General features: G+C 47.9%; 10 protein-coding genes across 10 annotated transcripts; 5 read left to right on the top strand and 5 right to left on the bottom strand.

Annotated features, from left to right (window-relative positions):
* Positions 1-2,229: 2,229 nt before the first annotated feature.
* On the top strand, positions 2,230-3,430 carry GGS22DRAFT_170252 (uncharacterized protein). The gene has a single exon (XM_047962415.1). It carries the CDS (start codon positions 2,465-2,467, stop codon positions 2,855-2,857), a length of 393 nt encoding a protein of 130 aa, XP_047815948.1. The 5' UTR covers positions 2,230-2,464; the 3' UTR covers positions 2,858-3,430.
* Positions 3,431-4,069: 639 nt separating this feature from the next.
* On the top strand, positions 4,070-6,214 carry GGS22DRAFT_170254 (ER lumen protein retaining receptor-domain-containing protein). The gene is made up of 4 exons (XM_047962416.1): positions 4,070-4,427; positions 4,493-4,577; positions 4,638-4,912; positions 5,000-6,214. The coding sequence occupies exons 1-4, from the start codon at positions 4,413-4,415 to the stop codon at positions 5,732-5,734; spliced, it is 1,110 nt and encodes a 369-aa protein (XP_047815949.1). The 5' UTR covers positions 4,070-4,412; the 3' UTR covers positions 5,735-6,214.
* Positions 6,215-6,283: 69 nt separating this feature from the next.
* GGS22DRAFT_170255 (glycoside hydrolase family 76 protein) lies at positions 6,284-8,947 on the bottom strand. Its single transcript, XM_047962417.1, has one exon. It carries the CDS (start codon positions 8,580-8,582, stop codon positions 6,630-6,632), a length of 1,953 nt encoding a protein of 650 aa, XP_047815950.1. The 5' UTR covers positions 8,583-8,947; the 3' UTR covers positions 6,284-6,629.
* A 226-nt stretch (positions 8,948-9,173) lies between these two features.
* On the top strand, positions 9,174-10,965 carry GGS22DRAFT_47941 (NAD(P)-binding protein). The gene is made up of 3 exons (XM_047967193.1): positions 9,174-9,560; positions 9,660-10,076; positions 10,134-10,965. Exons 1-3 carry the CDS (start codon positions 9,528-9,530, stop codon positions 10,590-10,592), a joined length of 909 nt encoding a protein of 302 aa, XP_047815951.1. The 5' UTR covers positions 9,174-9,527; the 3' UTR covers positions 10,593-10,965.
* GGS22DRAFT_47928 (thiamine diphosphate-binding protein) lies at positions 10,965-13,157 on the top strand. Its single transcript, XM_047967191.1, has one exon. It carries the CDS (start codon positions 11,338-11,340, stop codon positions 13,054-13,056), a length of 1,719 nt encoding a protein of 572 aa, XP_047815952.1. The 5' UTR covers positions 10,965-11,337; the 3' UTR covers positions 13,057-13,157.
* A 1-nt stretch (position 13,158) lies between these two features.
* GGS22DRAFT_195894 (Na/H antiporter) lies at positions 13,159-14,943 on the bottom strand (the record flags this gene model as incomplete). Its single annotated transcript, XM_047965740.1, has 4 exons — positions 13,159-13,380; positions 13,434-13,818; positions 13,961-14,720; positions 14,826-14,943. 4 exons carry the CDS (start codon positions 14,941-14,943, stop codon positions 13,222-13,224), a joined length of 1,422 nt encoding a protein of 473 aa, XP_047815953.1. The 3' UTR covers positions 13,159-13,221.
* A 118-nt stretch (positions 14,944-15,061) lies between these two features.
* Positions 15,062-16,605, bottom strand: GGS22DRAFT_47934 (proline-specific peptidase). Its single transcript, XM_047967192.1, has 2 exons — positions 15,504-16,605; positions 15,062-15,441 (listed from the first exon to the last, which is right to left on the bottom strand). The coding sequence occupies exons 1-2, from the start codon at positions 16,172-16,174 to the stop codon at positions 15,180-15,182; spliced, it is 933 nt and encodes a 310-aa protein (XP_047815954.1). The 5' UTR covers positions 16,175-16,605; the 3' UTR covers positions 15,062-15,179.
* GGS22DRAFT_47992 (uncharacterized protein) lies at positions 16,606-18,353 on the bottom strand. Its single transcript, XM_047967194.1, has 4 exons — positions 17,807-18,353; positions 17,624-17,740; positions 17,353-17,568; positions 16,606-17,291 (listed from the first exon to the last, which is right to left on the bottom strand). The coding sequence occupies exons 1-4, from the start codon at positions 18,054-18,056 to the stop codon at positions 17,038-17,040; spliced, it is 837 nt and encodes a 278-aa protein (XP_047815955.1). The 5' UTR covers positions 18,057-18,353; the 3' UTR covers positions 16,606-17,037.
* A 1,686-nt stretch (positions 18,354-20,039) lies between these two features.
* Positions 20,040-22,391, top strand: GGS22DRAFT_48010 (putative GABA transporter). Its single transcript, XM_047967195.1, has 5 exons — positions 20,040-20,086; positions 20,170-20,791; positions 20,854-21,342; positions 21,497-21,801; positions 21,856-22,391. Exons 2-5 carry the CDS (start codon positions 20,437-20,439, stop codon positions 22,318-22,320), a joined length of 1,614 nt encoding a protein of 537 aa, XP_047815956.1. The 5' UTR covers positions 20,040-20,086; positions 20,170-20,436; the 3' UTR covers positions 22,321-22,391.
* GGS22DRAFT_48014 (nucleoside hydrolase) lies at positions 22,391-23,793 on the bottom strand. Its single transcript, XM_047967196.1, has 2 exons — positions 23,255-23,793; positions 22,391-23,200 (listed from the first exon to the last, which is right to left on the bottom strand). Exons 1-2 carry the CDS (start codon positions 23,578-23,580, stop codon positions 22,462-22,464), a joined length of 1,065 nt encoding a protein of 354 aa, XP_047815957.1. The 5' UTR covers positions 23,581-23,793; the 3' UTR covers positions 22,391-22,461.
* Positions 23,794-25,233: the final 1,440 nt, after the last annotated feature.

Raw genomic sequence — 25,233 nt, forward strand, 5'->3', positions numbered from 1 at the left:
CCCGCCCGCTAATAATAAAGGACCTCCCAGGCGAGGGAATGCGTCATCTCATAAGATGTTCAGATCCAAAGTTAAGCTGTCTAGGGGGGACAAGGACAGGCCTTCACATGCGTTTGGGAAATACAATTCACATCTTGATAAGTTTAATCCTAATTATAAATGGGAAGTATTCCCTTCATCATCGCTTTCCTAAAGACGGAGGTAGATATCCTTACCCGCGGTGCTGATTACTACAATAGGTTCATAAACGGGACCGTCGCCAAGTCTTAGGAACTCCCTCCATCAATATACGGAGATAATATACCTAACTGAAGAAATCTCTGATTGGTTTAAAGTTCTCTTGCCACTTTTAAGGTTGGGTATATCGCCAACAAAGGTAGTCGGTATAAGCATTGTGTTCATGGCGTTATTGGCTAGTTAAGGCCTTTTGTCTGCCGACACCTGGGTCGACGCCTTTGACTCGGAGGAACAAGGGACTGATTCTAATGGTGACCCCGGATTTTCAAGCATGCCGAACCTAGCGATCCTCCCGCTGCACTATGCGAGTCCTTGGCGCTGAAGGATTCCATACTTACGGACTCTATGATGATTATTTAGTATGTATTTGGCTACGATGACTAAACCACGCTAATGCAAGGACCTACTGTCCCCGGTTGCTCTCTATCATTCAGCTTGGATTCACATGGGATGTACCCCTGCTCATAAGTAAAGCCACGATGGTGCCGAGTCAATGTCTTTACCTCGTCCATATAATACTAGAGCTCCAGGATATACTTTCTAGGTTATCATTTCTATTAATGTTAGTATCAAAATTGGTTCCATACCTTCCATATTGTTTCTACGTATTATGGTTGGATTGAGTTGCTCAGCAGGCGGATCAGGCCAAACATAGCGATACTCCTAGATCTGTCACCGACTCACTCACCTCGTTATTTAAGACAAAGATTCTAGTATATTAAAACCATAACTCATTTAACTAGCTGCATCTATAATAATAAGACCTGACAATTTTTCTAATTTTCCAGTTGGCTCAGGTTTATAAACCCCTGGCTGAGTATGATCTGATTACTCTGCCAACCCTAAGTAAGCGTCCACATAACCAAATTGCAGCAAGCATCTTACTTTAAAGTGAATTACTTTGCGATACACTAGCAGCTTTCTCTATGAAGCTATAGATCATACCACATGTGATAACTCTATGCCGAATACAAGTGCGATCCGTTATATGCGCAAACTATATAATTTGCGCAACTATCTCGTTATAATCTACCAGATGGCGTCATAGATGTACTTATAGCTCCCCTATTCACTGACATATCAGACATTAACGTTCACATACTTACCTAGTTTCCAAAGTTTTTATGTAACTATCCCATAAAACCTTTGCTATCTAAGTTCACTCTGAATGCTGTTTCGGTGTTAGAGTGTTGGTCAAGTGACATGATGCGCTGTTTAGATACTCGCCGTGTAGGTTGACATACAGCCGATGGGTTTGTACACATCATGAACACGTCCTTGATGAGTCAAATAAGTTGCTGTACATATGTAGTCATAGATCCGTGCACGACCTTGGGGGGCAGGTGTGCTGAAGCCTCGGATTATAGATAAATATCAACCCATCCCCGTTCTAAACAATAGAATATTCCACCTCTCTCATCACTTAATATCAACTTAGCTGAGTGAATCGACACCATCGTATATTAAAGGGCGTTCACAGCTCAATAACACCAGCATTACCTAACACTGGCTATCCTATGCTTCTTTTTTTTAAAAAAAAATTGATTATCATCTTTTATCCCACCACTGGCTCATTGTTCACCATCAGCTTCTATTATCATCACATTTCGCTACTACTATACGGCTCATAACAATAGATTTATCGCAGAAAACAACGTCATCTGCGTGTGGCTATTCTGGAAGATCTCCGGTGGTTGCTGTTATTGGACCTGCCAATCATTCATGGACGATTCTCATTCACAGTATTTGTTCTCTACTCAAGTTTCTCCGATACTTACTTGACACCACTCACATCATCAGCACAGGTCTCATTCCTGTCTCCACTGGCGTCGTTACATAAGTTACCCTCGCCAAATTCCAAATTCGAAGGCCCATTTGAATCAGATCTAAGTCAAAACATCGACTCGTGATTCATTAGGCCATAAGGAAGATTGGTCCTTCCTTATCACTTCAATCCATGTGTGTCTTAACGAGCCTTCTCTGTCCAAGATGTGGTACCATAGATGATTATGGAATTCGCATATGCGACAATATCAAGCAAGTATGCCTCGAAAAAGCGACAGGTCCCAAGAACTATAACAATTCAAACTTAATAACACATTGTCCGGACTTTGCTTGGCCGCCAATTCGGCCCCTATCTCTCCTTAGCCAGCTGTGTGAGGTGTGTACCCTCGTTTGCTGCCGCGATGACGAACAAGTTGGTCTAATCTGTCCGAAGCTTCGAGGGATGAGACTCGATGGAGAGGAAGACGTGGAAGAATGGACGAAAGAGAGCTACGAATATAACAACTGGGCAGCGAGGCTAAGCGAGATACCTCATCGTCACGTCACTTTGCGTATCCCCTACTGCAACCTTTGCAACATGCCCATATACTTTACAAGAAAGAATAACGAGTATGAGAACGTGGACAACGTTGTATTCGGAATTGAAGGGATCGAATTCGAGTTCAACTCAATTTTATGGAAGTGGCTGTATCTGACAGATCGAAAGCATGCATTGGCCGTGCGACTTTCGACTGGCTTCCTGAATAAGCCTTGTTCAGCTTGCGTCGAGAAAGAGTGCCTTATGCGCGCGGGGACATCTAAATTCATCGAAACCTGCAATCGGAAAGGGGCTTAGAAGGTCTGGTCCTGGTTGTCGATTCGATGCGTGGGATTAGCTGATTTCTGGGAGCCCGATACAGTCATACACCCTAATCCAGACTCCAATCCTCCACAAAACAAAGAATACATGGATCTGTTGAGCAAGAGCTGGAAAGCAAGGACTGGGGTATCATTTACGGATATTTTGACCTATGATCTAGGGGACGTCTCTCTCCCCTACACTCCTCACGAGGCTCCTTTTGAGAGTTTGTCGCAGTGGAACAGTTTTCTTGGGGCTCGCGACGCTTCAATCCCGATAATCGAGTCTCCCCCAAATCCCTTAGACCTTAAGGAACTTGTCGTCGAAATCGACCTTGATGACGAATGATGTTCTAGTCTGGCCCTAATCAGATATGTCAACAATCGAATCTTATCACGCTCTTCCCGGCGATATTAACGCGGCTTATGGTATTTACTCGAATTCCTAAATGGAAGTTAATGGCGACTTTGGAATTGGTATCGCAATCCTGCCTCTTCATGGCCCTGTCGCCGATGATGATAATAAACGACGCATAAACTTCATCTATATAGCGGTGTTGTAGATAAATGAGAGACTTAGTCAGCGGGTCTTGTTTCCAAGGTTGTCTGGTTTTTTGGACATATACCCGGAGAATCTGAGGTCCGGATGTCTCAGCCACCTCCGTCATATATGTATCTCTGGTTTATGGAATGCTTTGGAAGCTTCTACAGCATCATCCAGGAGCGTCTAGCTAAGGGATTCATTGATGCGCGAGGAGCTCTAAACTACTCACTAAGGAGATGTATATTAATCGAGAAAACTATACTCAGCCAATATATAGGACGGCTCTGTTACGTCTAAGTCTAGACAAGGACAGAATTACGGGGAGTAATTTCCTCTTGCTTTCGAGAGCAAGATGTGCGAAGGAGGAGACCAGGTAGCCGAGTTTGAGCTGATGCTCGACTGCGAACGGAGCTTATATATTAGTAAAAATTCTTCACGGAAGACTTCCGACTAGTTAAGGCTCGTGATAGTGTTACTCTCAATATTATGTTTGAAGCTGTGAATGGAGTCGGATCATCTAAGTCTAGCGAAAACGGATTTGTGGCGTGATGCAGTGCTTAGATAAGATATCAGCATGTTTCTGTGGCTGGTACGAAGCAACAGCCACAGATAACAGATAAAACGTCAGTGCGCAAGCTTCGAGCTAGCGTCCACATGCGGCGCCGCTGTGCCGTTACCATGCTGTAACCTTGTTCGACCCACTCCTGTATACACGTAATGGGTGGCCGTCATCGTCGTGCATGACCTTTCCGCGACACATTTCAGATTCTCAGCTCACAGGCAGCCGTTTAATCGAATACATTATAAACTCATATCCTTATTTCCCGACTTCCGACCGACGTGTACGCTAGAGTTACCTTGAGTAGCTCGAGTATTACCATTCCAACCACCAGACTAAAGCTGCTTCTGCGGCTCTGAGCTGTTGAATCAGGGCCGCCGGGATAACGTTTGAAACTCCACCCTTCTGTGTTCAGAGCTGGGATAGCTCCAACCGGAGCGATTTATCAAGATGACTGCATGGAATGTTAGTTACCACAGCTATTTCGCTCTATTATTTACAACATCGAACTGACAAGGCTTGGTTTACAGATATTTCGAATACTAGCAGATTGCTCTCATCTGCTATCGAAATGCATCCTAATCTTCGCGATCCATCGCAACCGGAGCGCTGAAGGTACGTAACCCTTACCTCAACTTCACCCCGAAGCTTACGTCAACTAACATACGACTCAAGGCGTCTCTTTCATCACCCAAGTCTTCTACGCGATCGTCTTCTGCACGAGATACACGGATTTCTTCCACGAGAGATCGAACTGGAACTTTTTCTTCAAGCTATTCTATATCGTCTCGTCCTTCTACATCCTAATTATTATGCGATGGCTGTTTCCGCGCACCAGGGAACGCGAGATATCATGGAAGCTCGGCGCCGTGGTCCTGATGGGATCGTTGTTCATCTCCCCCTTCACCATGTTGATATTCGACAAAGGTGATCTATGGGGTTTCTTCAGGGTCAGTCCACATACCCCTCCCCCTTTCCCTTCCCCCAAGCACCCCAATCCTCCACACCTTCAACAAGCTAACCAGCCCCCTTAACAGTGGATGTACGACTTCTCCCTAATCCTCGAATCCGTCTGCGTCCTCCCACAGCTCCTCCTCCTCCGCCAAACCACCGTCCCCACCGTCATCGACTCCTTCTACCTCCTAGCCCTAGGCTCCTACCGCGCGCTCTACATTCTTAACTGGATCGTGCGGGGTATCGACCCGTCGGACTCCGGCGCCGGCGCCGTCCAGATCATCTTCGGCGTCGTGCAGACGGCGCTGTACGTCGATTTCTTCTGGGTGTACTACACGCGCCAGCGCGTCAAGCTGCGTGCCGGCGGCCTCGTCGACGCAGACGATATCCGCCGCGGCTGGCTGCTTAATCGTATTTTCGGAAATAAGAGGTTTCAAGCTGCTGATACGGATGATGAGGAGAGCGCGCCTGCGCTAGGGAGGAATGGGGCGGGGGGTGCGGGTGCGGGTGTGGGAGGCCAGCGGAGGAGTAAGTGGGGTGCTAGGGGGATCTCGATTAGTGCCGACGAGGGCGTCCACGAGGCTCAGGAGGAGGGCGTGAGACGTCATGATAGCGATGACGATGATGACGAGTTCAATGACGCGGCGCCGGATGCGCGGATGCGGGACCCGGATGAGCTTGCTCGCGTGCTTGACGATGAAGAGTCGTCGGAAGAAGAAGACTCCGATGATGAAGGGTTGCCGGAGCCGGCGCCGGGGGCGGCGCACGGTAGGAACGCTAGTGGTGTTAGTAACGGTAGCGAGTGGCGGGATAACTAAGTGCGAAGTTAGGTGGAGTGTGTAGAGCTTAATATCCGTCCGTGCTTAAGGAAGGGTGGATGGGGTGGATGACTTCAACGGGAAGAGATGGATCTCTGTTACAACACATCGTCGTCGTGTTTGAGGGTCTGACCGCGAAGATAGGATGGGAGGAGGAAGGGAGGGAGGTTGTATCCAACTGTACTGTAGTACTGTAAGGCTAGGTAGGCTAGGCTAGGCTCAACGCATAACGGATGAAGGCGTCACGGTTTTACGTGTGATGGGAGTTAATTGGTTTATTACATCAAGTCTCGGAATCAATTATATTCGAATGGGCGGTTAGTGAATTGACTTGTGCTCTTCTTGGCTTTTTGGGATACGTTGTTTATCTAGGTAGGTAGGAAGGTGTGTTCTTGTTTATTGAGTATTAATTGCTGGGGGTTGATACTAATATACGACACATACCTACAAAGCGCTTTGTATGTCAGATTCTAAAGTTTACGCCGTTTCTGAGGGTGATATGTAAGGGGTCAACGAAGGCTGGATACTGGGTGCTTCTAGTCCAAGTGATTGTACTCTATCTGAGTAGAAGAAATCGGGTTTCCTAGCTCTGTCTAGCTGTATATATATCCAGATGTCCCCTTTCTTGCTCATATATATAGGTGCCTCTCTGCTATGTACGTATGTATAAATCGCCATAAAAATCGGCGTATCCTTTCCGTCCCTATATATGTTATACATGCTCTGAAAATGCGAATGTCACCCCAACTTACATAGCTGCCCTTTCTAGATCTAGACAGCCCTTGAAACCATATCTTTTACACGATGTACGTATAATCGAGCGCCAACATATGCCAATGATGCTGTTCTATCCAACCCCGATAGGCTGAATCACCGATCGTGCATCGCTGCCCGATTAAGGCGCATGCACAATCTGCCAATAAGCCCTCATAAGCGCCAGTCCGCCGCCCTGGGTCTCAACCGTCCTACCGCGCCCGCGCGTATTCGGGTCTGTCGCGTTACCCCCCGCTTCATTGACTTGGATTTCCTGTCGCTTCTTGAGCTCGCCTATTCGCCTATCGTCGTCTATGACGAATAGCGGTTTTTGCGCTTGATCCGGATTTACAGAGGGCATCATAAAGCCGGGTTGCGCCCGCCACGTTGTGTCGTTCGGCACACCGTAGTTGCGGTAATCGACTTTGTTCGACGCACGCGGTATCCCATCATCTTCCATGGTAGGCCATGGTCCGACCCAGTGATCTAGCAGCCCAGCTGTCCACCACTGCCCGAACTTCCCGTCTTTGCGGGTAGCCAGCGCCGCGCGCGCGTTGTGCTTCAGCCACCCACCGTACGCAGCACAGGCCCCGGCGTGCGAGTCGCGAGCAGCTGTGAAGGCGCGGGCATCGACCTTGATTTCGGGATCGGGGGTTGGGAACGGCTCAACGAGGGGCGCGCAGAAGCTGGTCAAGTGATGGAAGAAGATGCCCTTGAAGGTCTGTCCATCCTGGCTACAGGTCCCGCTTGCATCACAGGGGTCCTCCATGACGCCTGCACGACCGAGACCATGCCATTTCGGGAGGTGGCCTGGTTTCAGAGTCAGGAGGTCCTCGATGGGCGAGTCTGAGGCGAGGTTGTACCCGCTTGCTCTGATCACGTTCTGGATTAGCTTGTGGCCATCCGAAAGATAAGACGAAGCACCCGTCGCGTCCCAGAGTCCACGGAGGCCAGTGAGAAGGACGCCTTGGTTGTATGATAAGACCATTTCGTTCCGTTCGTCGCATTTTGTGTTGTTGTTACCCGTGTCTTGATACCCGCTGATGTGAAAGCCATCTGTGTACAGGCCCTGTTCATCAGTCATGTTAGAACTGACGAGCCATTTGTAGCCTTCCACAGCAGCTTTAAGATATCTTGCATCTCTCGGCCCACTGCGTGTGTGAGGAGCGGTACCACTGGTATCTCTCGAACCATAGAAAGGCGACGGATTATCATCGCCAGGGAAGTTTAGATACATTGATATAGATGCCGCAATGAATAGTTCGTTCGTAATTGCGTTTTTATATGGCAGAAGACGCGGGTTCCACACCATACCTCCGCCACACAGCTTTGTGTCCCATCCAACAGACGCTAGCTCCCAGAATACACGAGCGCGGTGAGCAAAGGCGGGAATCCATACATTTCCATGATATGTCTGGTTTAGAAAGAAATCTGCAAGCCTCGGGAAACTATTCGCCTCAGGGATAGAGACTTCGTCTTGGAAATCCGACCTGAAATGTAAGTCGGTATGAACGTTCACAAGCTGGATGGCCTCGAGCCAGCCGAGTACCACCCAGAGGATATCGTCATACGCCTCATTTCGGATCGCAAAAGCGTCTTGTCCAAAATAGTAAGCCGTAATCTGGGTGAAATACTTGTCGACCAGATTCGTCTGTAACTTCCAATCCACGAACTTTTCCCATTTCGAGTTAAGGTGTGCTAGAGCTTCGGAAAGGCTGCGCACAGCGCCCGAAACATGAGTTCCCATAACGGCAGCCGTCCAGTCGATCGCGTCAGGCCATGTTCCGAGCCATGGAGCGAAATATTCAGTTTGCATGACCTCCATGCTCTCCAGGACATCTGCTAGAACATTGAGGTTTGGCGAGTGTGATCCACCGTCCTTGTCCTCGTCCTTATTCTTTGCGATGTTCATTACATTGGCAGGCAGGAAACTTTTCGGCGCAATTGGGTCGCATTTCTTGGTTGTAGTGAAGAATATTGGACATTCCTGCAACAGCGACGCTCTGCCAACGCCTGTATCGGATAGTTTGTAGGCAATACTACTGAGAGCGAGGACAAAGATGAGAGATATGGCGCGGACGAACGACGGAGCCATGTTGACCTCTATTGACTTAAGAGAAATAAGGGAAAATAAGGGACAGGAATACAAATCTACTAGATATCGATGCTGAAATTCAAATCATGATTTTAATGAATGCTGATATCCAATGGCAGTTTAGCCGGACATCAAGACTCAAAATCGCGCGGAATGGCTTTATAGGATCCAGATCCGAGGCCAAGCTTTCCGAACAGATGACTCGTTGAGGAGGAGGCAGTGTATAGAGATATAAAGACACATGCACGGGACCTCAACTCGCCATCACATCCACCCGGAACGAAGTACTAGCTTCGAAGATTCGATTGTGAGGCCGTGATGTGTAAATGAAACGATAGAACAGCTGAGCGCGCGGAATATCGATGATTGGAGAGTTGTCATCTCGGAGCTGAATGTGGGGTAAAACGCGCCAATCTAAATTCGGCTGTTTGCATTACTTAAGCACACCCGAATACCCCTGGAAAAAGGGGAATCCCTGTGTTACAATGATATCATAATGGAGGTTGTCCTACACATAAAGTCCTACACATAAATATTATGAGCTGGTTTTTTTTTTTTGAGTTCATAACCTGCGACATTGTCGCCGTTCTGATAAAGTCACGCGCAGGCGCAACGGGAACGAAACGACCAAACCCAAATTGTCTATTAATATAACCTTGGAACGCCCAGCTCTTAGCCACAATAATACCTACCTCTACCACTCATTCTCCAGGACCAGTATATTCCTTGATAGAACAACCGACGAAATCAAGCAGCCCTCGCTATTGATATTCCTCCAAGATGCAAGACCCAGGATGAGATTATAAATCATGGGGACTGAATCCCGATCAATATCGGGTTTTAATTCCGAGCCCGCTTAGGCCTCCATTATATATAGGCGTCTATATGCCTATATTCTTTCTTCTATGTTAGCTGGCAATTATTCTTCAAAGAATTTCATATAAGATGTCGGTTATCAAGAAGGTCGCCGTCTTTGGTGTAAGTGGTTGTATCCCCCTAAAGATTGGAGCTATGAAACCATTCATGGATCCCCTCTTCTTGGAAATCGCACTGTCCACCTTAACTAACCAGATATAGGCAGCGGGTAACTTCGGCACACCCATCACGGCCGCGCTTGTGACAGCAGGTTTCCAAGTGACTATCATCACTCGCATTGAATCTGACTCAACTTTTCCTGATGGAATTCCGGTCATAAGGACAGAGTACACGGTCGAGAAGCTGACCACAGCATTGACGGGCCAAGACGCGGCAGTTTCCGTCATTGGCCCAGGCGGCCTTCACGTCCAGGTTGCTTTGATTGACGCAGCCGAGGCCGCTGGCATCAAGCGTTTTATCGTCGACGACTTCGGATGGGGTCCTAATTTCAATAGCCTACCCGAGTTTCGGGAAATCGGTACTCAGAGAAGAGCCGCTTATGACCACGCGAAGAAACTTTCTCAAACCAATCCCAACTTTACTTATACTGGTGTTACTATCGGCAATCCGATCGATTGGGTAAGATTTCCACGGACTGCGTAGCGTGGACTGAAAAATGCTAATCGGGATCCAAAGGCAATTAAACGTTTCCCATTGATGGGATTTGATGTCAAACAGCGTTCTGCAGTCATTTACGATGACGGCACCGTGGAATTTACCGGAACAACGTTGGAAGGTATCGCGCAGGCTATAGTCGGCGTTCTGAAGCATCCGGACGAAACTGCAAACCGTCATGTAAAGGCGCGGTCAATTCAAGTGTCCCAGAACAAACTTCTAGATGCTCTTCAGCGGGCTTCGGGGCAATCGTGGGAGGTGAAACGTGGCGCTACGAGCGATCTTCTCGAAAGTGGAAGGGAAAAGCATCAGTCTGGAGTTAGCGGTTGGGTGCTAGAGCTTCTAGTATATCAGCTTTTTGGGCCAGGAGGAAGATGCATTGTAGCGTCCAAAGAAGACTCGGATGCAGATCTCCTCGAGATAAAGGAAGAATCTCCCGATGATATTGCTAGGAAAGTGTTGGGTTCTATTGCGAACTGAGCATCACCATTGCTTATTTCGTGGCGTCTGCAACTACCCGTCGTCTATTATCCGAGTCACAATCAGCTTTCTTTTTTCTTTTTTCGGTGGACTTAGCAGTCTCCGGACACGCGCAACCTCTAGGTACCTAGGGGTCAAGTTACCGCCATCACCGAAAATACGCCACGCTGTTCCAGCTGTCGAAGTTTTCTATCCTACAAGGCAGAGATTCGCCCCTGTCAAGGGTGTAGGTCACCACCGCATCATAATTCGACACATTAAAAAAAACATGCCTTTCCTACCCACAAGCTGTTTATGTGATTATGTAGAAAAGCTTGCCCCTTACATAGGTACCTACGTATCTAAGACATTTGAAGCCCGCAGCTGAAGATCCACGATTTTCAAAGCTAAGCCGGTTGCCCCATTTTTTCGCCCCGGGTCCGAAACCTGGATTTTGAGTGATGCAACGGGGCGTTTGCTCTTATCTCCCGAATCATGCAGGATTCCGCTAAATTAGAGAATTACTTATTGAATCCGGTATAGATCGCGGAGCCAGCGTGGCTGTAGTAGTCGAGGTGACGAAACAATCGGGGCATTTGGAGACATCGGAGTTGATTGGTCATGCCAACCTAGACCCCTCCTAGAATGGTAACAATAAGGCCGCTAGTCGAGTATAAAGGTCAGGACGCCACCAATCTTAACAACCAATTCTATCTAGTCCCCCAAATCAACACACCGAAACTCCAGTTTAAGCCGAGAATACGCGATGCCAGCTACACTCAAGCTTTCAGAATACCTCTTCGCTCGTCTCAAGCAGTTAGGGATTGATTCAATCCACGGCGTGCCTGGTGACTACAATCTCAATCTATTAGACTTTGTCGAGCCAGCGGGATTGCATTGGGTAGGCAATGCCAATGAACTGAATGCCGGATATGCCGCCGATGGGTATGCTCGAATTAAAGGGATAGGGGCTCTAATTACTACTTTTGGAGTCGGTGAATTATCTGCCATTAATGCCATTGCCGGGGCATATGCTGAGCGGGCGGCCGTGGTGCATATCGTGGGAACTCCACCACGAGAATCCCAAGACTCGCGGCTACTTATACACCATACATTCAATGACGGAGAATACCGGCGATTCGCACAGATGCACCAACATGTTACGGTAGCTCAAGCAAACCTTAGAGACCCTCGGACGGCTCCCGCCCAAATTGACAGTGTATTGCAGCAGTGTCTCTTACATAGTCGGCCAGTTTACATTGAGGTTCCCGTTGATCTCGTTGCAGCGCCGGTCTCGGCGGAACAACTTAAAACTAAGATCTCCATTCCTAACGTCGAGCCAAATGCGTATCAGGAATCGGTGATAAGCAAGGTTATTGACAAGATATATGAAGCCAAACAGCCGATTATCCTCGTCGATGGCGAGACTAGAGCGCTTGGTATCGTCGATGACGTAGAGAAGTTCGTTTCTCATACCAAGTGGCCAACGTGGTCATCAGGGTTTGGGAAAGGTCTGATAGACGAAACACTACCAAACTTCCACGGAATCTACAGGGGAAACTTCGACGATCCGAAGACTCAGCGATTTTTCAATGACTCGGATCTCGTTTTGTGTTTTGGGCCTCACTTCAGCACTACCAACAGCTTCGCCAGTTCCAGCATACCGAAAACGCAAACCGCCATCCTTTTTACAGATACTGAGATCCGAATAAACACCCAAGTCTTTCGAGATATCCCGGCGAGATACGCGGTTTCTCGATTATCCCTAAAGCTGGATTCTTCAAGGATAGCATCGTACACGACATATCCCGATCTTCCCCGAGACCAGTCAGACAACTTCACTAGCGTTTCCAGCGATGGCCCCATCAAGCAGGACCGGCTTTGGCGTATCCTTTCCACCATTCTCCGACCAGGAGACATCGTACTCGGCGAAACCGGCACCGCAGGCTACGGGTGTCGAGAAATGCCTCTTCCGCGGCACACTCGTCTATTCACCCCGGTGACATGGTTATCTATAGGGTACATGCTCGGGGCAGCGCAAGGCGCCGCGCTAGCCCAACGCGAACTCATATCATCATCTAACTACCACGGCATCACGAACGCGCGCACAATCCTATTCATCGGAGACGGCAGCTTCCAAATGACCGTGCAAGAACTAGGAACAATCATCCACAACAACCTCGACGTCGTGCTCTTCCTCATCAACAACGACGGGTACACTATCGAGCGCTGCATCCACGGGTTGAAAGCCGGATACAACGACGTCGCGGCCTGGAGGTATCTGCAGGCCCCTAGCTTCTTCGGCGCGAGCGAGGATACGTATACGGCGTCTGTGCGGACGTGGGGGGATTTGGAGAAGGTTCTGGGAAGTGGGGAGCTGGATAGGACGAAAGGACTTAAGATGGTGGAGATATTCATGGATCGCGAGGATGTGCCGAAGGGGCCGCTGTCGTATTTACTTCAGTTGCAGACGGCTGGGCAATAGACACTGGGCACCTTTGCGCGCTATTCGTTGTGTTAAATCTTAAGATCTTATAAATATAGGCCCCAGAACATAGGTTGTAATACGGTTTTAACATTAAATGGCTGACTCTGTTAATGTTGACCATGGTTTTCAATTGAACTTCTGCTATATTTCTGAGATATTGGCCTAGAGCCTTCTCCCCAAGATAGGCTGACGCTCTCCCTCAGACGACAACAAAGATGCACCAGTGCGGTAATTCTGTAGTCCAAGTTGGAGGTTACCGCTAGCAGCCCGTCTCAGATGCAGACTCAAATTACCAAGGGGTATGCAGAGCCCGTGGACCACCTTCAACTCATTAGCTTGAGAGACTCGGCAGAAGCAACAAAGTCAGGACTTACCACACTACATATCATCAGGAACCAAACAACAACCCTCACATCCTGGCGGAGGAACTTGACGTCTTCACGGAACTCCTGCCCATCGCCTACCTTGAGACCGTTGACGAACTCCATCGTGATGTAAAGATAGAACATGGCTGAACAGCCTATGGGTCCGAAAAATCCCATAAAGGCGGCATCCTTCCTGGTTCTAGTTTGGGGGAGCAGCGAACGAAAAGCGAATATGTATGGAAGACGGCGGAGCAGAAGGATAAGTGCACCCAGAACGATCAAATTGAAAAATGAGATGGTATCGTTTTCCCAAAACAGGTTCCATGGGCAGGCGACACCGTACCACATGAAGATAGCAACATTAAGGAGGGTGTCGATCGTAGGTTGTAGCAAGCTAAGCACGTGTTAGCAACGAGAGTTAGAGTTAAGCCAGAATATGGAGATTGGGGGTGATATACTAGAGGAAATGTTAGCAATTATAAGAGCCAGAAGAGGGAGAACTTATCCTTGCCTCATCCTGAGTCTTCAATCGAAACCAATCATCCCAAGTAAAGACATTGCCGGCGACAAAACACGCCAAGATATCGTCGCTACCAATAAGACCGCAAGTCCCCAGAATAAACAGCGACAGAGGTATAGCGAAGACCATGGAATATTCGTGGTCGATGAAGCCGCGATCATCGCAGAAGCGGAGTAGTCGTTTGGCGACCCAACCGACGATTGCGCCGTAAACGATACTTAGAAGAACAACGTAGCCACACGTCTCACCTAGGAAGAGTCCAATCGCGTGTGCCGCGCCTCCGGATTCAGTCTCCGCCCCGACCCCGGTGTACTTTATCAGATACAGCGCGAAGAACAGGAATGGGTAGCCAAGCCCATCATTTAACCCGGATTCCGCGATGACAATCTTCTGAAGGTCCTTGCTGATGTTCAGATCCGCAAATCCTCCTTTCACGATAACACTTGAAAGAACCGGATCGGTCGGAGTGACACAGGCGCCGATAGCAAGAGCATGTAGGAAAGGCAACCTTGGGATCATGAACCAGATGATGGAGCTTGTTGTCACCCACATGAGCGTCATGATAGGACCAAGAAGTAAGGCTAGGGACCTCCATTCTTTCACTAGATAACGGCTTGGCAATTGAATACCAGCGATGACAAGTTGGATTCCAAGGACAAGCCGGGTGAAATTAAGAGTAGCGCTGGTGAGGTTGATGCGAGATCCCGCGTACTCTAAGGGATCAATCAGGTTGGCAGCGTAGGGGGAGAAAGCTGCGCCGGCCAAGAGGGAGATTACTGCATATCACCGTTTAGTAAGTCTTGAAGAAAAGATATACCTACTATTTCTGCTTGGTGTATCTGTAATTCGGAGCTTGCTGGCATTCGGCAAAGGACACTTACAGGCCTCAGAAATGTAGAGACTCTCTTTGACCAAATATGACACCAACCCGAATAAAGATAACCAGCCACCCAAAAGGGAGAGTACGATATTAAAATGCGAAACCTCAAGCGTGGGCATGTTTAATCTACTCCAATGTAGAAACCCGCGACGACGGGTTCTTCTGAAAAAATAATTTGGCGTGAAAAAGGTGAAGCTATCCAGGGATGTAAGAAAACGACGGGCGATAGGCAACTCAAGTATTAATAATGGAGTAGATATTGATAGATATTTCCCCTCCACATACTAATTCTTTAGTGCGACTGTAGCGTCTGACTATCAGATTCCCTGAAGATCAACACTGTTGTTATCTGAGGTCATTTGAAGCCTTTCAGGAAAGTCCCGCAAAGTTGGATAAACCGGTCGCGTTCCTCCCAGTGTGACATGTGACTGGCACCTTGGAGCGTGACCCATCTCACATTGGGAATAGTCCAGAACCATGGCTCGAAACACACATCTCCTACCTCATCATGTCCTCCATTGATAAGTAGCGTCGGCGCCTGGATTTTATGGCCTTGTTTGAATCCCTCCCAACCCTTGAAGGCGGTGCCTTCAATGATAAATTCCGATGGACCTTGCCTGTGACACAGAATCAGTTTGATTAATTGAATAACTTCACATCTCCCCAAGAGGCAGCTTACATAGTAACATATGAAGTAGGATCCTCTTTGAGATGTTGGAATGCCGCCACTACAGGTTCAGGCATCGGGTCAATTCGACAGACGTGTTTCTTGTTAAACACGAAAGCCGCCTCTTGAAACCTTTCGCTTTCATGATCGCCGAGCCTATCGCACTCTTCAAGAGTATCGCGGATATCCCTCGGCAGACCAGCAAGTAAAATCTTGCAGTTTTCCATGTAAAGAGGGATGCTAGCTGGGGAGCTAACCAATATCAACTTCTTCAGTCCTCGCGGTTGGCGGAAAGCGTATGTGCTTCCCAACATGCCACCCCAACTCTGGCCGAGGACGTAAAAGCCCTTCTCGCGAAGCTTCAAATGATCCACGAGGTTGTCAAGCTCCTTCACAAAGAGATCAAAGGTCCAGAACGAGTCATCGCCTTTTTTCTCTTGCAGGTGCGTTGACCTAGCGCATCCTATTTGATCATAGAATATGATGGGAATTCCGTGCTTCTCGTAGAGGTCAACCAGCGGGGTTAGGTACTCGTGACCCCCTCCCGGACCTCCGTGAAGTGCGATAAGAGGTATGGCTTCGGAGTCGAGGCTCCCGATAATCTTGTACCATGTTTTACACGGCTTGCCAGCACCGGGTGCGTCGAAGGCGACTTCGCCTTCCGAAATGGATTGTGCCGCCATTCCCGATTACGGTCAATTGACGACTATGAAAATTGCGAGATTCGGTTTTAAAGGAGTGTGAACCAAAAAAGACGCTAAATGGCGGAAACGGGAGAGGATGAGATTCAGATGGGTGTGATAGTGGCGGCTGACAACCGGGAGTTGGTGAAGGTGAACAGGTGAGATTTGCAAATTGCCGTCTCAAACTTGTTCAATCAAAGAACCGGACTCATAACTTCTCAAGTCGCTGCTTCCTTCCTGTTCCTGTCTATTCGTCGGTTAGCTTGGTCGTGTTACGCCTGCTGCAAGTAGCCATAGTGGGATTGCTGACAGCGCTGACGCTGTTGCCCTCCGCGCCTTTCTCCTCACCTGTGTAACCCGACTATCAAACATAATTCCAGGCTGGTACGATAGATGCGATGGAGTAGGCTACACAAGATGCGGGGGAAGAGTGAAACATGGGCGCCTGCACTTTCTTTTTCCAGAGAGATATCGGATGGTACGGGTTTTTATGCGAGGTATCAATACGATCAATTTAATTGATGTAAGTTATATGCACGGTGTCGTACAGTCACACCAACATCTTTGGGGTTGCGTCTACGTACACGCCTCGTCTGGTAGGTCGGCTTTACGACCCCCAATTTAAAGAGAACATGTCGTACACAGATCCGGGGCTATGTCGCGATAACATTTACGGTCCTAGTCTTTAGAACTTCCAACCCTTGGATATCTTGGAAAACTGCTAGGTATCGATCCTGGCGATATGAGAACGCAGGGAAATACCCTAGATAGGCTTCTTGAAGTTCTCATGATATACGCCAAACCAGACACATGTGAAGCCATGTAACCTATATTCGCCGATTTCAATCCGATGAGCCACGCCATCATTCAGTATTCGGCCCTTGATGGTCGTAAACTTTCCCATAGTAAGGACCTGGTCTGAAAGAATACTCTCCCGCCCTGAGGGCCCTAGGACGCGCCCACTTGTCTAAGCTTTCCCATTTTAAACACGTAGTTGTAGATTGTCCGCTCAATTCCTTGTCTCCTAGCTCGTGGGCTCTGTCTAGCCATTCTGCGGTATGAACCTCAGCATTTGCATGGCACATCAGGGCTTGGCGAAGAGTGTCGATACAATGATCTGTACAGAGGCAGTCAGTTTCGATGTTGGAGATATTATGATGATGAAGATGACGCCATACCTGAGTGTTCCCTGCTGAAAACTTCCTGGCGGCTGAAGTTTCCGTACTTATCTTTGTAGTAGTCCCAATGTATCGCGATGCGCATGTTGTTGAGACAGTGAAGGTGATGGTAACCACCTATCACACCCAGATAGTCGCCGCCATTGAGTTGGACGCGATTTGTCGTATTCAAACCAAGGAACTCTACCTCTTCTTTCTTGATCCGTATATTAAGTGCTTTTAGCTTGATCAGCATGGCGTCCGAGGTATTTTAGGCGTGAAGGGACCCAACCATATAGCATATCTCCCCATATCTTGTCAAGTGCATCAGAAGGTCCCTGGTTCCATGGAAACTGAAGCGGGTACCAGCCTTGTCTCTCTTCGAACTCTAGAAGGTCTCTTGGTAGTGCTTTTGATCATGTTAGCCTGATGAACGTGGGATTATAAGCGTCTGCCTAGTAAGTACAATACATACTGAAGCGATCACGCATTGGCTGAAATTGCTCCTTCGATAGTTGGTGAATGGAACCGGTTGCAACAACTATCGTCAATAGAACCGCAATGTATGCCAGTAAAGAGAATGTTGCGAATAAAATTCCCTTTGTCCACGGCCGAATAGGGGTAGAGGCATTGCGACAGTGGCACGCCACAGTAGGGCTCATGTTATTGCTCTCGGATTTTTCATCAAGCAGGGGCACTTGAGAATCTTCACTGTCTTTTTCCATAGTGATGTTCAATGTAGGAAAATTTCAATTGTTGGTGTTTGTAATCCAGAGTATTGGTGTCGAGAAGATTGAACGAGAGGAAGACTTGGGGTAGAATGACCCATGATTTCAAGCGTCGCCCTCTAATGTACGAATATCTGATAGAAATCATGACAGGGGGCTATCATGGCTTGTAGGATCATGCTATCAACGGGCATTCAATCGCACTAGCCCATGACACATTTGTCGAGGCGTCTTACCAACACCGCCGCATCGTGAAGCCGGCACAGCAAGAAGCAGCCTCCCTTTCCTTGAAAACAAAGATAGAAAGCAGTGACGCATCGCCTTATTGGTCCTGATGAGGATGTTAGTACGACAGCATTAACTATGACTCCGAGGAAACTCATGATTATTTCACTTCTATTCACCGAATCTCCAATAGAATCACTAATCAACCGTTGTACAATCTGACAGGAATATTGGGAATATGGGTAGGACCTCCGGTATTTACGGTGAAGATAAGCACCCTTGCTTTAGTGGCGCAAGCACTGAGACTAGGCCGCCGGCTTGTTGCTAAAAATGATTGGTCATGTCTATACTGGTGGACGTGACGAAGGGCATCAAGTTTGATATAAAGAAGCAGATATATAATACTGCTGACACAGGAATGAATGAAACTTGATCTCTTACCATCTTTAACTCGACAACAAAATTTAAAGTCAAACTCGTCGTTTCCTACCAATTACAGACAACCCTCCTAAAGACAACATGCTCTACAAGTCGTTCTGCCTAGCCATCTTTGGCTTAAGCGTCATGGTCTCATCGATGCCTCTAGGTAAGTGTTAATGAATATTGAACGTACACGTGTTTTATTGTTTTTAACCTCTTCTAGGAAACACCGACGCACGTAGCGTGAAGTCTGGTGAACCTCTCGAAAGCCGTCAGTACGAAATCATCGTCAACGAGACGGATGTGAAAGACGAAGCAGATGAGGAATAAAGAGTTGTTTTTCAATAAACGAGATTGATCTTATCGATTCATTTCAAGTCAACTAACTGATGAACAAGAGGAGCCGGTATATTGGGATGGTGTTTGCTGCTAGGGTTTCCTATTGTTTCTGTGGCTAAAGAGAGGTACGGAGGTATCCGAGTGTGCGTATTCTACGTAATAGAACTATTAGTTCATCAATTCCTACATCGGCTACCTTCAGCCCTATGAACTGCATATCCGTCTTGCATGATTTTCGATGACGGTGAAGCTTGACGGTGTGGGGGCGGAGTCCTTGCTTCAAGGGGGACAAAGTAGGGAGTCAGACCTATAATATACCAACCCTTGTGAATACCGTCGTCATGCCTTATCAATAAAACGGTGATCTTCTCAGCTGGTCATTTAGTTTCCCCGAAGGTCTGTGGCCGCGCTATTGCCAGGGCTGTTCGTTTAGGCAGGGTGATTCCGAGTAAGCTATTCGACGCCTGAAAAACGCCACCTGCAAGTTCGTTCGTTTTCATAGACGATTACTAAAATCCTTTATATGAAGTCGAAATATGGTTAATATCATGCTCCTAATCGATGACCTATAATAGCAACTATTGTGCGAAAGGCCATGAACTAGCGATTAGTCTATAAACCGTTGAGCGAATTGTTAACCCTTTTTAGGTAGATATTTTATTAAGGTCGTTTGACTCTCTCTGGTCCGCAACAAGAAGCCCCCTCGGGGAATGGCGGTTTGCATTGGCCGTGTAACGAGATCGAATCTTACCATAGTATCGGTAGGCCAATAGCGTGTCAGTACTCCGAGACATGAGGCTTGTGATAATGAAACTAGGGGGTACGTATAGGGGGTTGGTATTGACGGATTGAGCAGACAGGCAGGTTCTAGGCTGCTAGGTACCTACCAAAGTCCTGAAGTTGTATTACGTCTCACTCAAAAAGCTTAGTTGTTGGTCAGTTACCAGCTGGTGTGTTACACAGAATCACGTAGTCCCATTTTATCTTCTGGAGGGTGCTCCAATGGCTTTACCCGACTCCCCCCTCCATCCAATCAAGAGTAGGTATGACACGGCTCGGTTCCGGGGGTCGCAACTAACTGCATAAGACGCTTCCATGTGGCGCAGGGATGAAGCTGACTGAGAAGGTTCTTGAGCAGTTGAAGCGTTTGCGAAGACCGCGCTTGCCTTGCGAACTGCAAAGGCCTAGCAAAATCCGATCATATCGCCGTGACCACCTGCCTCCTTCAGAATACGTGCTTGATTGAGTTTCCAACAATTCCCATTTGAGAGTCACATGTTGCCGTCTGCCGAATTTTGGGGAATGATATATCACTTTAATCCCTAGGAGTTGCGAAGATTGTTGTTACTCTTCTAAAAAATCACAAAAATCACAATCCTCGTCATATTTCGCCATGTCCAAGGACATCATCGAGCCAATTGAGCTTCGGCTCCCGAATCAATCCAACACGATGTCATTCCTAACAAAGTCCGAACACTCTAGTGGCTCCAATCAAGATGATATAATACTCAGGCAGTTAGGAAAGCGACCGTTACTTAATCGTAGCTTTGGCTTTATGTCCATCCTTGGACTAGCATGCTCCGCCATGTGCTCATGGGAAGGGATTCTTGTCACTTCCGTTCCTACTTTTAGCCTTGGGGGCCCGGCAGCTGTAGTCTGGGCGTTCGTTCTCGGGTGGATTGGTACCATATCAGTGACCGCCACGATGGCGGAGCTGGCATCAGTCGCGCCAACCGCCGGTGGGCAGTGTGAGGCCACGATCCTTTCTTGCCTATCTCGAGACATCTTGCTTACGTTACACCACGATTAGATCACTGGATTGCCATGATAGCACCGGAGTCATGCTCTGCGTTCTTAACCTATGTCACCGCCTGGCTTACCACCTTGGCCTGGCAGGCGATGGCTATCACCTCCAGTTACACAACCTCCACGATTCTTCTTGGCATTGTCGTGTTGGCGAATCCCACATATACACCGGTATCGTGGCACACTATCTTGACCATGTGGGCGACAACGTCATTTGCCGTACTAATGAACCTAACTGGGGGCCGTATGTTGGCAAAGTTCGAAGGTCTGATACTTGTTCTCCATCTAGCGGGCTTCTTCGGCATATTGGTTCCAATGGTGTATTTCGCGCCGCATAATACCCCAGATTTCGTCTTTACTACGCTTTTCAACAATGGAAATTGGCCGACCCAAGGGCTGAGCTTTCTCGTCGGCTTCCCCACGGTTGCCACCGCGCTTATAGGGGCCGATTGTGCAGTTCACATGTCCGAAGAGATCCAATCTGCATCAATAGGTAAGTACCTACCTGCATAACTTCAGGGGCGTTCTATTTCAACAGTCATTTCGTGCGGCATTATGGTATAAAATCTGCATAATTGATCTGACAGTTACTGCCCACGAGAGATACCAATTTCCTTACAGAGTTAAACACTAATCGTCTATCATAGTGGTACCAAGGGCATTGATGTACAGCATTTTTATAAACGGAGCTCTAGCATTCGCAATTATTGTCGGTCTTATGTTTTCCATATCCGACTTGGATGCGGCAGTTGAGGCAGCAAACACGATGTTTTATTCATTTCTCCAGATTTTCCAATCCGCGGTCAAGTCAACGACAGGCGCCTGCTTAATGGCTGGCATCATCTTCGTGCTATCCCTAGCGAGTTCGATAAGCGTTTATGCGTCTGCATCCCGTATGATGTGGTCATTCTCGAGAGATAAGGGGCTTCCCCTAAGCGGGTACCTAGTGAGAGTAAGGCGACAAGAACACCCCCTTTACGATTCGATTAACTAACATGCATGACAGCTCACCAAAGATAAGTTGCCGATGAACTCTATCCTATCAACAACTGCAATTACACTCGTGCTCTCTTTGATAGTACTCGCACCTAGCGTTGCACTCTCCGCTCTGCTCTCGCTCGTCGTTGCCGCACTGTATTCGTCATATCTCCTAGTGAGCTGCTTACTTCTATGGCGCCGTTGTACTGGTGGCTTCAAACCATATACCCCTGGCATAGATATTCACGATTCCGGCTCCCCTACATGGGGTCCTTGGAAACTACCTGAGCCATTGGGAACCATAAATAATTTCTTCGCTTGCATGTATAGCGCATTGCTTCTATTTTGGTCGTTTTGGCCTCAGACTACGAATCCCACTCCAGAAACATTTAACTGGAGTGTCTTGGTATTCGGATTTGTTCTCTTGTCTAGTATCTCTTGGTACATAGTCAAGGCAAGGCACTACTTTAAAGGGCCTATTAAAGAGGTTTAATCTGTATAGATATCATGGGTCTTTCAAGAACATAGATACAATCTTACCATGTTACAGGCTACTCCAATATCCTAAGAGGGGTGATAATAACGGGGTAAATTCTTAGGTACAAGCCTTCAATTATAATTAACCCATATCTACCTAGATAGAACAATTCCTATCCGAAGGATTATAAGCGTAAAACCGATTCAACACACCCGCAACCGTCGAATTCGTCACCCCATCCGCGAGCTTCAACCAGCGCTGGTTCGAAACAGTCGTATCGTTCACCCACGTGTTCGAGCCATTCGCCACCACTTCATTATACCCAATCTGATTCGCGTACTGAAACATCTTCTCAATACCTAGCTCGCTGAGCCCTTCAATCCCCAGTATCCCGTAGAGCGTCGTGACCGGATCCCAGGACTCGCGAATGGTGCTGCAACGCCCCACATACCACTGATACGCCGCAAGCACCGGCGAGTCCGGCAGCGCGTTCTTCGCAAGGTCTTGACCCGAGTATATATCCCCGCCAAGCTCGCCCCCGGAGTAAGTAACAGGAACGTCGCGCGGCCAATTGTTAATAACGCGATACGTCGACGCGGGATCGCGGCCGCCGAAATTGAATTCCCAGCCTGAGGGATACCGTCCGCCCATAACGACTAGCTCCTTCATCTTAGCGGAGACGAGGGCTGGGCCCGCGAGAGCCGAGATCTCGTCCGCGGGACTGTCGAGGAGCGCTGCGAGGTTGGTTAGAAATCCGATTGAGATCACGGTCATGCTGTGGTCTTCCGCGGCCGCGAGCTCCGTGCGGTAGAATTCCACCGGCGTTGGTGTTGTTGAGGAGTCGTTTAGCGAGCGTGGCCAGTGGTAACCTAGCTTGCTGGCGTACTCGCCCAGGCTATTGCGGTGTTCTGTTAGTATGTTTAGACAATGGGGATGATGGGATGCTCACGTGTATACGCGGGTGTCGAAGAACGACTCGTTTGTCAAGGGGCGCAGGGCTGCGATTGGGATATCGCCGTTGCCGAAATACGTGTTGAGCGAGCTGACGGCCAGCGCGCCGTATTTCGAGCCGGTGTTTATGGCAACCCCGCGCAGGTCTGCTAGACCATAGTTGTGTAAGGCGTTAGCAACTGTTAAGGAACCAACATCGTCGACGTCTGAGAAGATATCAGTGTCGATGATGATTGGTTTCCCGACGGAGGAGCACGGCGCATTGCGCGCGCTTGCCGATAGGGAAAAGGCACACAAAGCGAGGACGGCACGACCAAAATTCATGGTTAATTGGAATTTGGGGAGGGTGTTACCAGCAACATGCTGTTGCTGACATGAAGGTAACGACAAAGGTAACAATAAATAAGGAAACGGGAGCGGGGAAGCGTCCGGGGGAGCATCCGAGGAAATTGCCTAATTGGGTAGGTTGGCTCCACAATAGGTCGCCTGTATCCGACAGGGTAGTATACAGCGAGGATTAGTCTCTGGAATAGGATCTTATATCGAATCATGATAATAACCAAGGAAACACTATCGGAGATAAGCGAGAATGAGAGATGAGGAGACGTGAATGCGCGATTCCACATTACATATACTATCACTTGACATTACCTTCTATTGACTCTTATGATGGAAAGTCTTGATATTCAGGGGTTCAGGGGTTACGTGCCTCAATGAGGAGATCTCTGAGCACTCAAGAGTCAACTTCAAATGCAAAACTATAGTGCTTCTTCTCCATTCAACCATGAAGCCACAGTAGCTTGCGTCCATTATGCCATTTCAAAAGATTTTGTCGTGTCAAGAAATTCGAGTCATGAAGCACAACTAGCTCGCGAAGGATAATGACGTTGTTTCGCGGGGAGCTTTCTACTATTCTCATCTCGGTATAGATACAAGAAGAGGCCTCTACCTACTTTGTCCTCAGGCTAACCATTAATATTCTACCAATTCGCAGAGTAGTTGGACTCCTTTAATTCAGTATCGGCTTTATGCTCCTCCTACTCCTCCAGGAGAAAGTAGCCATTCTGCGTTAGCTCCTACTCATTTGCTGCCAAGTTTACTCCGTCAGCTGCATTAGTTCTTCATCCTCTATGCAGTATGTTCCATTACCACAATCTCCGCGCTTCACCCAACAACGCCATCTGAGGGAAGGATTAGAGCGTCTTCTACTCACACCGATATCTACCATATTCTCGGAACTACCTACCTATCAGTTAGGGGAATGGTATCACCACGCCCACAGCCGCTACATCATAGGTATTGTGGATCACGCTGCCTTCGTATCAATTTCAGGGGTAATCAAGGGATTCGATTCTCCCATGAATGTAATGTCTTCTTCAGTGAAGTTCTGGGATTTTAGATAGACCGAGAGAACATGAGCTGTCCGGAGATGTCGACTCCCCATTGACTATCTCGCAAACCACAAAACATGAGGGCCGCATCTGTTTCTTCCGATCCTTCTTCATCCGATTGATATGATACTTCATATTCTAAATAAGACCGTCATTTATCATTGCGATCATTCTTCGCCCATTGGTGAAGGCAATGCAGCCTCTATCGAAGCGGTCTTTTTTCTTAAGCAGCTATAGTCGTACGGGGGCCGAGGGTTAAAGCATCGGCAGTTGTGGTCTCCACTCTCCCTCTGGAGAATACAGGGAGACAGGAACTGCGTATAGTATTAATGGGCACGTTCTTCAATCTGCTTCGTGTCGATAATGTCTATCATTATCCTAGCTAGCTCCTTAACGGAATAGCTACCTAGTTTAGATATTAAGTTTTTGGGGTTGAAAGGGAATTGTATTAAGAGAGCTTTATAAATATATATACGATTGACGACTAGAGGTTATAAGATAGAAACGTCGTTTTTGTGTCACGGTTTATTAGGAGTTATTTGGTTTACCTAGGAGGAAGGAGGAATCGGGAATTGTGGTGGTGAGA

Source organism: Annulohypoxylon maeteangense (assembly GCF_022496945.1).
Source record: "Annulohypoxylon maeteangense strain CBS 123835 unplaced genomic scaffold GGS22scaffold_16, whole genome shotgun sequence".
NCBI classification, from domain to species: domain Eukaryota; kingdom Fungi; phylum Ascomycota; class Sordariomycetes; order Xylariales; family Hypoxylaceae; genus Annulohypoxylon; species Annulohypoxylon maeteangense.

Bases quoted from the DNA above. Each gene is read 5' to 3' on its own strand.
- GGS22DRAFT_170252 (XM_047962415.1), top strand. From the start codon at position 2,465: ATGAGACTCGATGGAGAGGAAGACGTGGAAGAATGGACGAAAGAGAGC.
- GGS22DRAFT_170254 (XM_047962416.1), top strand. The intron at 4,578-4,637 runs GTACGTAACCCT...ATACGACTCAAG, and splicing joins TCGCAACCGGAGCGCTGAAG to GCGTCTCTTTCATCACCCAA. The intron at 4,913-4,999 runs GTCAGTCCACAT...CCCCCTTAACAG, and splicing joins ATCTATGGGGTTTCTTCAGG to TGGATGTACGACTTCTCCCT.
- GGS22DRAFT_170255 (XM_047962417.1), bottom strand. From the start codon at position 8,582: ATGGCTCCGTCGTTCGTCCGCGCCATATCTCTCATCTTTGTCCTCGCT.
- GGS22DRAFT_47941 (XM_047967193.1), top strand. From the start codon at position 9,528: ATGTCGGTTATCAAGAAGGTCGCCGTCTTTGGT. The intron at 9,561-9,659 runs GTAAGTGGTTGT...AACCAGATATAG, and splicing joins AGAAGGTCGCCGTCTTTGGT to GCAGCGGGTAACTTCGGCAC. The intron at 10,077-10,133 runs GTAAGATTTCCA...CGGGATCCAAAG, and splicing joins TCGGCAATCCGATCGATTGG to GCAATTAAACGTTTCCCATT.
- GGS22DRAFT_47928 (XM_047967191.1), top strand. From the start codon at position 11,338: ATGCCAGCTACACTCAAGCTTTCAGAATACCTCTTCGCTCGTCTCAAG.
- GGS22DRAFT_47934 (XM_047967192.1), bottom strand. From the start codon at position 16,174: ATGGCGGCACAATCCATTTCGGAAGGCGAAGTCGCCTTCGACGCACCC. The intron at 15,442-15,503 runs GTAAGCTGCCTC...TCTGTGTCACAG, and splicing joins CCTACTTCATATGTTACTAT to GCAAGGTCCATCGGAATTTA.
- GGS22DRAFT_47992 (XM_047967194.1), bottom strand. From the start codon at position 18,056: ATGGAAAAAGACAGTGAAGATTCTCAAGTGCCCCTGCTTGATGAAAAA. The intron at 17,569-17,623 runs GTTGGGTCCCTT...TCAAGCTAAAAG, and splicing joins ATGGGGAGATATGCTATATG to CACTTAATATACGGATCAAG. The intron at 17,292-17,352 runs GTATGGCGTCAT...GCCTCTGTACAG, and splicing joins TTTCAGCAGGGAACACTCAG to ATCATTGTATCGACACTCTT.
- GGS22DRAFT_48010 (XM_047967195.1), top strand. From the start codon at position 20,437: ATGTCCAAGGACATCATCGAGCCAATTGAGCTTCGGCTCCCGAATCAA. The intron at 20,792-20,853 runs GTGAGGCCACGA...CACCACGATTAG, and splicing joins GCCAACCGCCGGTGGGCAGT to ATCACTGGATTGCCATGATA. The intron at 21,343-21,496 runs GTAAGTACCTAC...CGTCTATCATAG, and splicing joins GATCCAATCTGCATCAATAG to TGGTACCAAGGGCATTGATG.
- GGS22DRAFT_48014 (XM_047967196.1), bottom strand. From the start codon at position 23,580: ATGAATTTTGGTCGTGCCGTCCTCGCTTTGTGTGCCTTTTCCCTATCG. The intron at 23,201-23,254 runs GTGAGCATCCCA...ACACCGCAATAG, and splicing joins TTCGACACCCGCGTATACAC to CCTGGGCGAGTACGCCAGCA.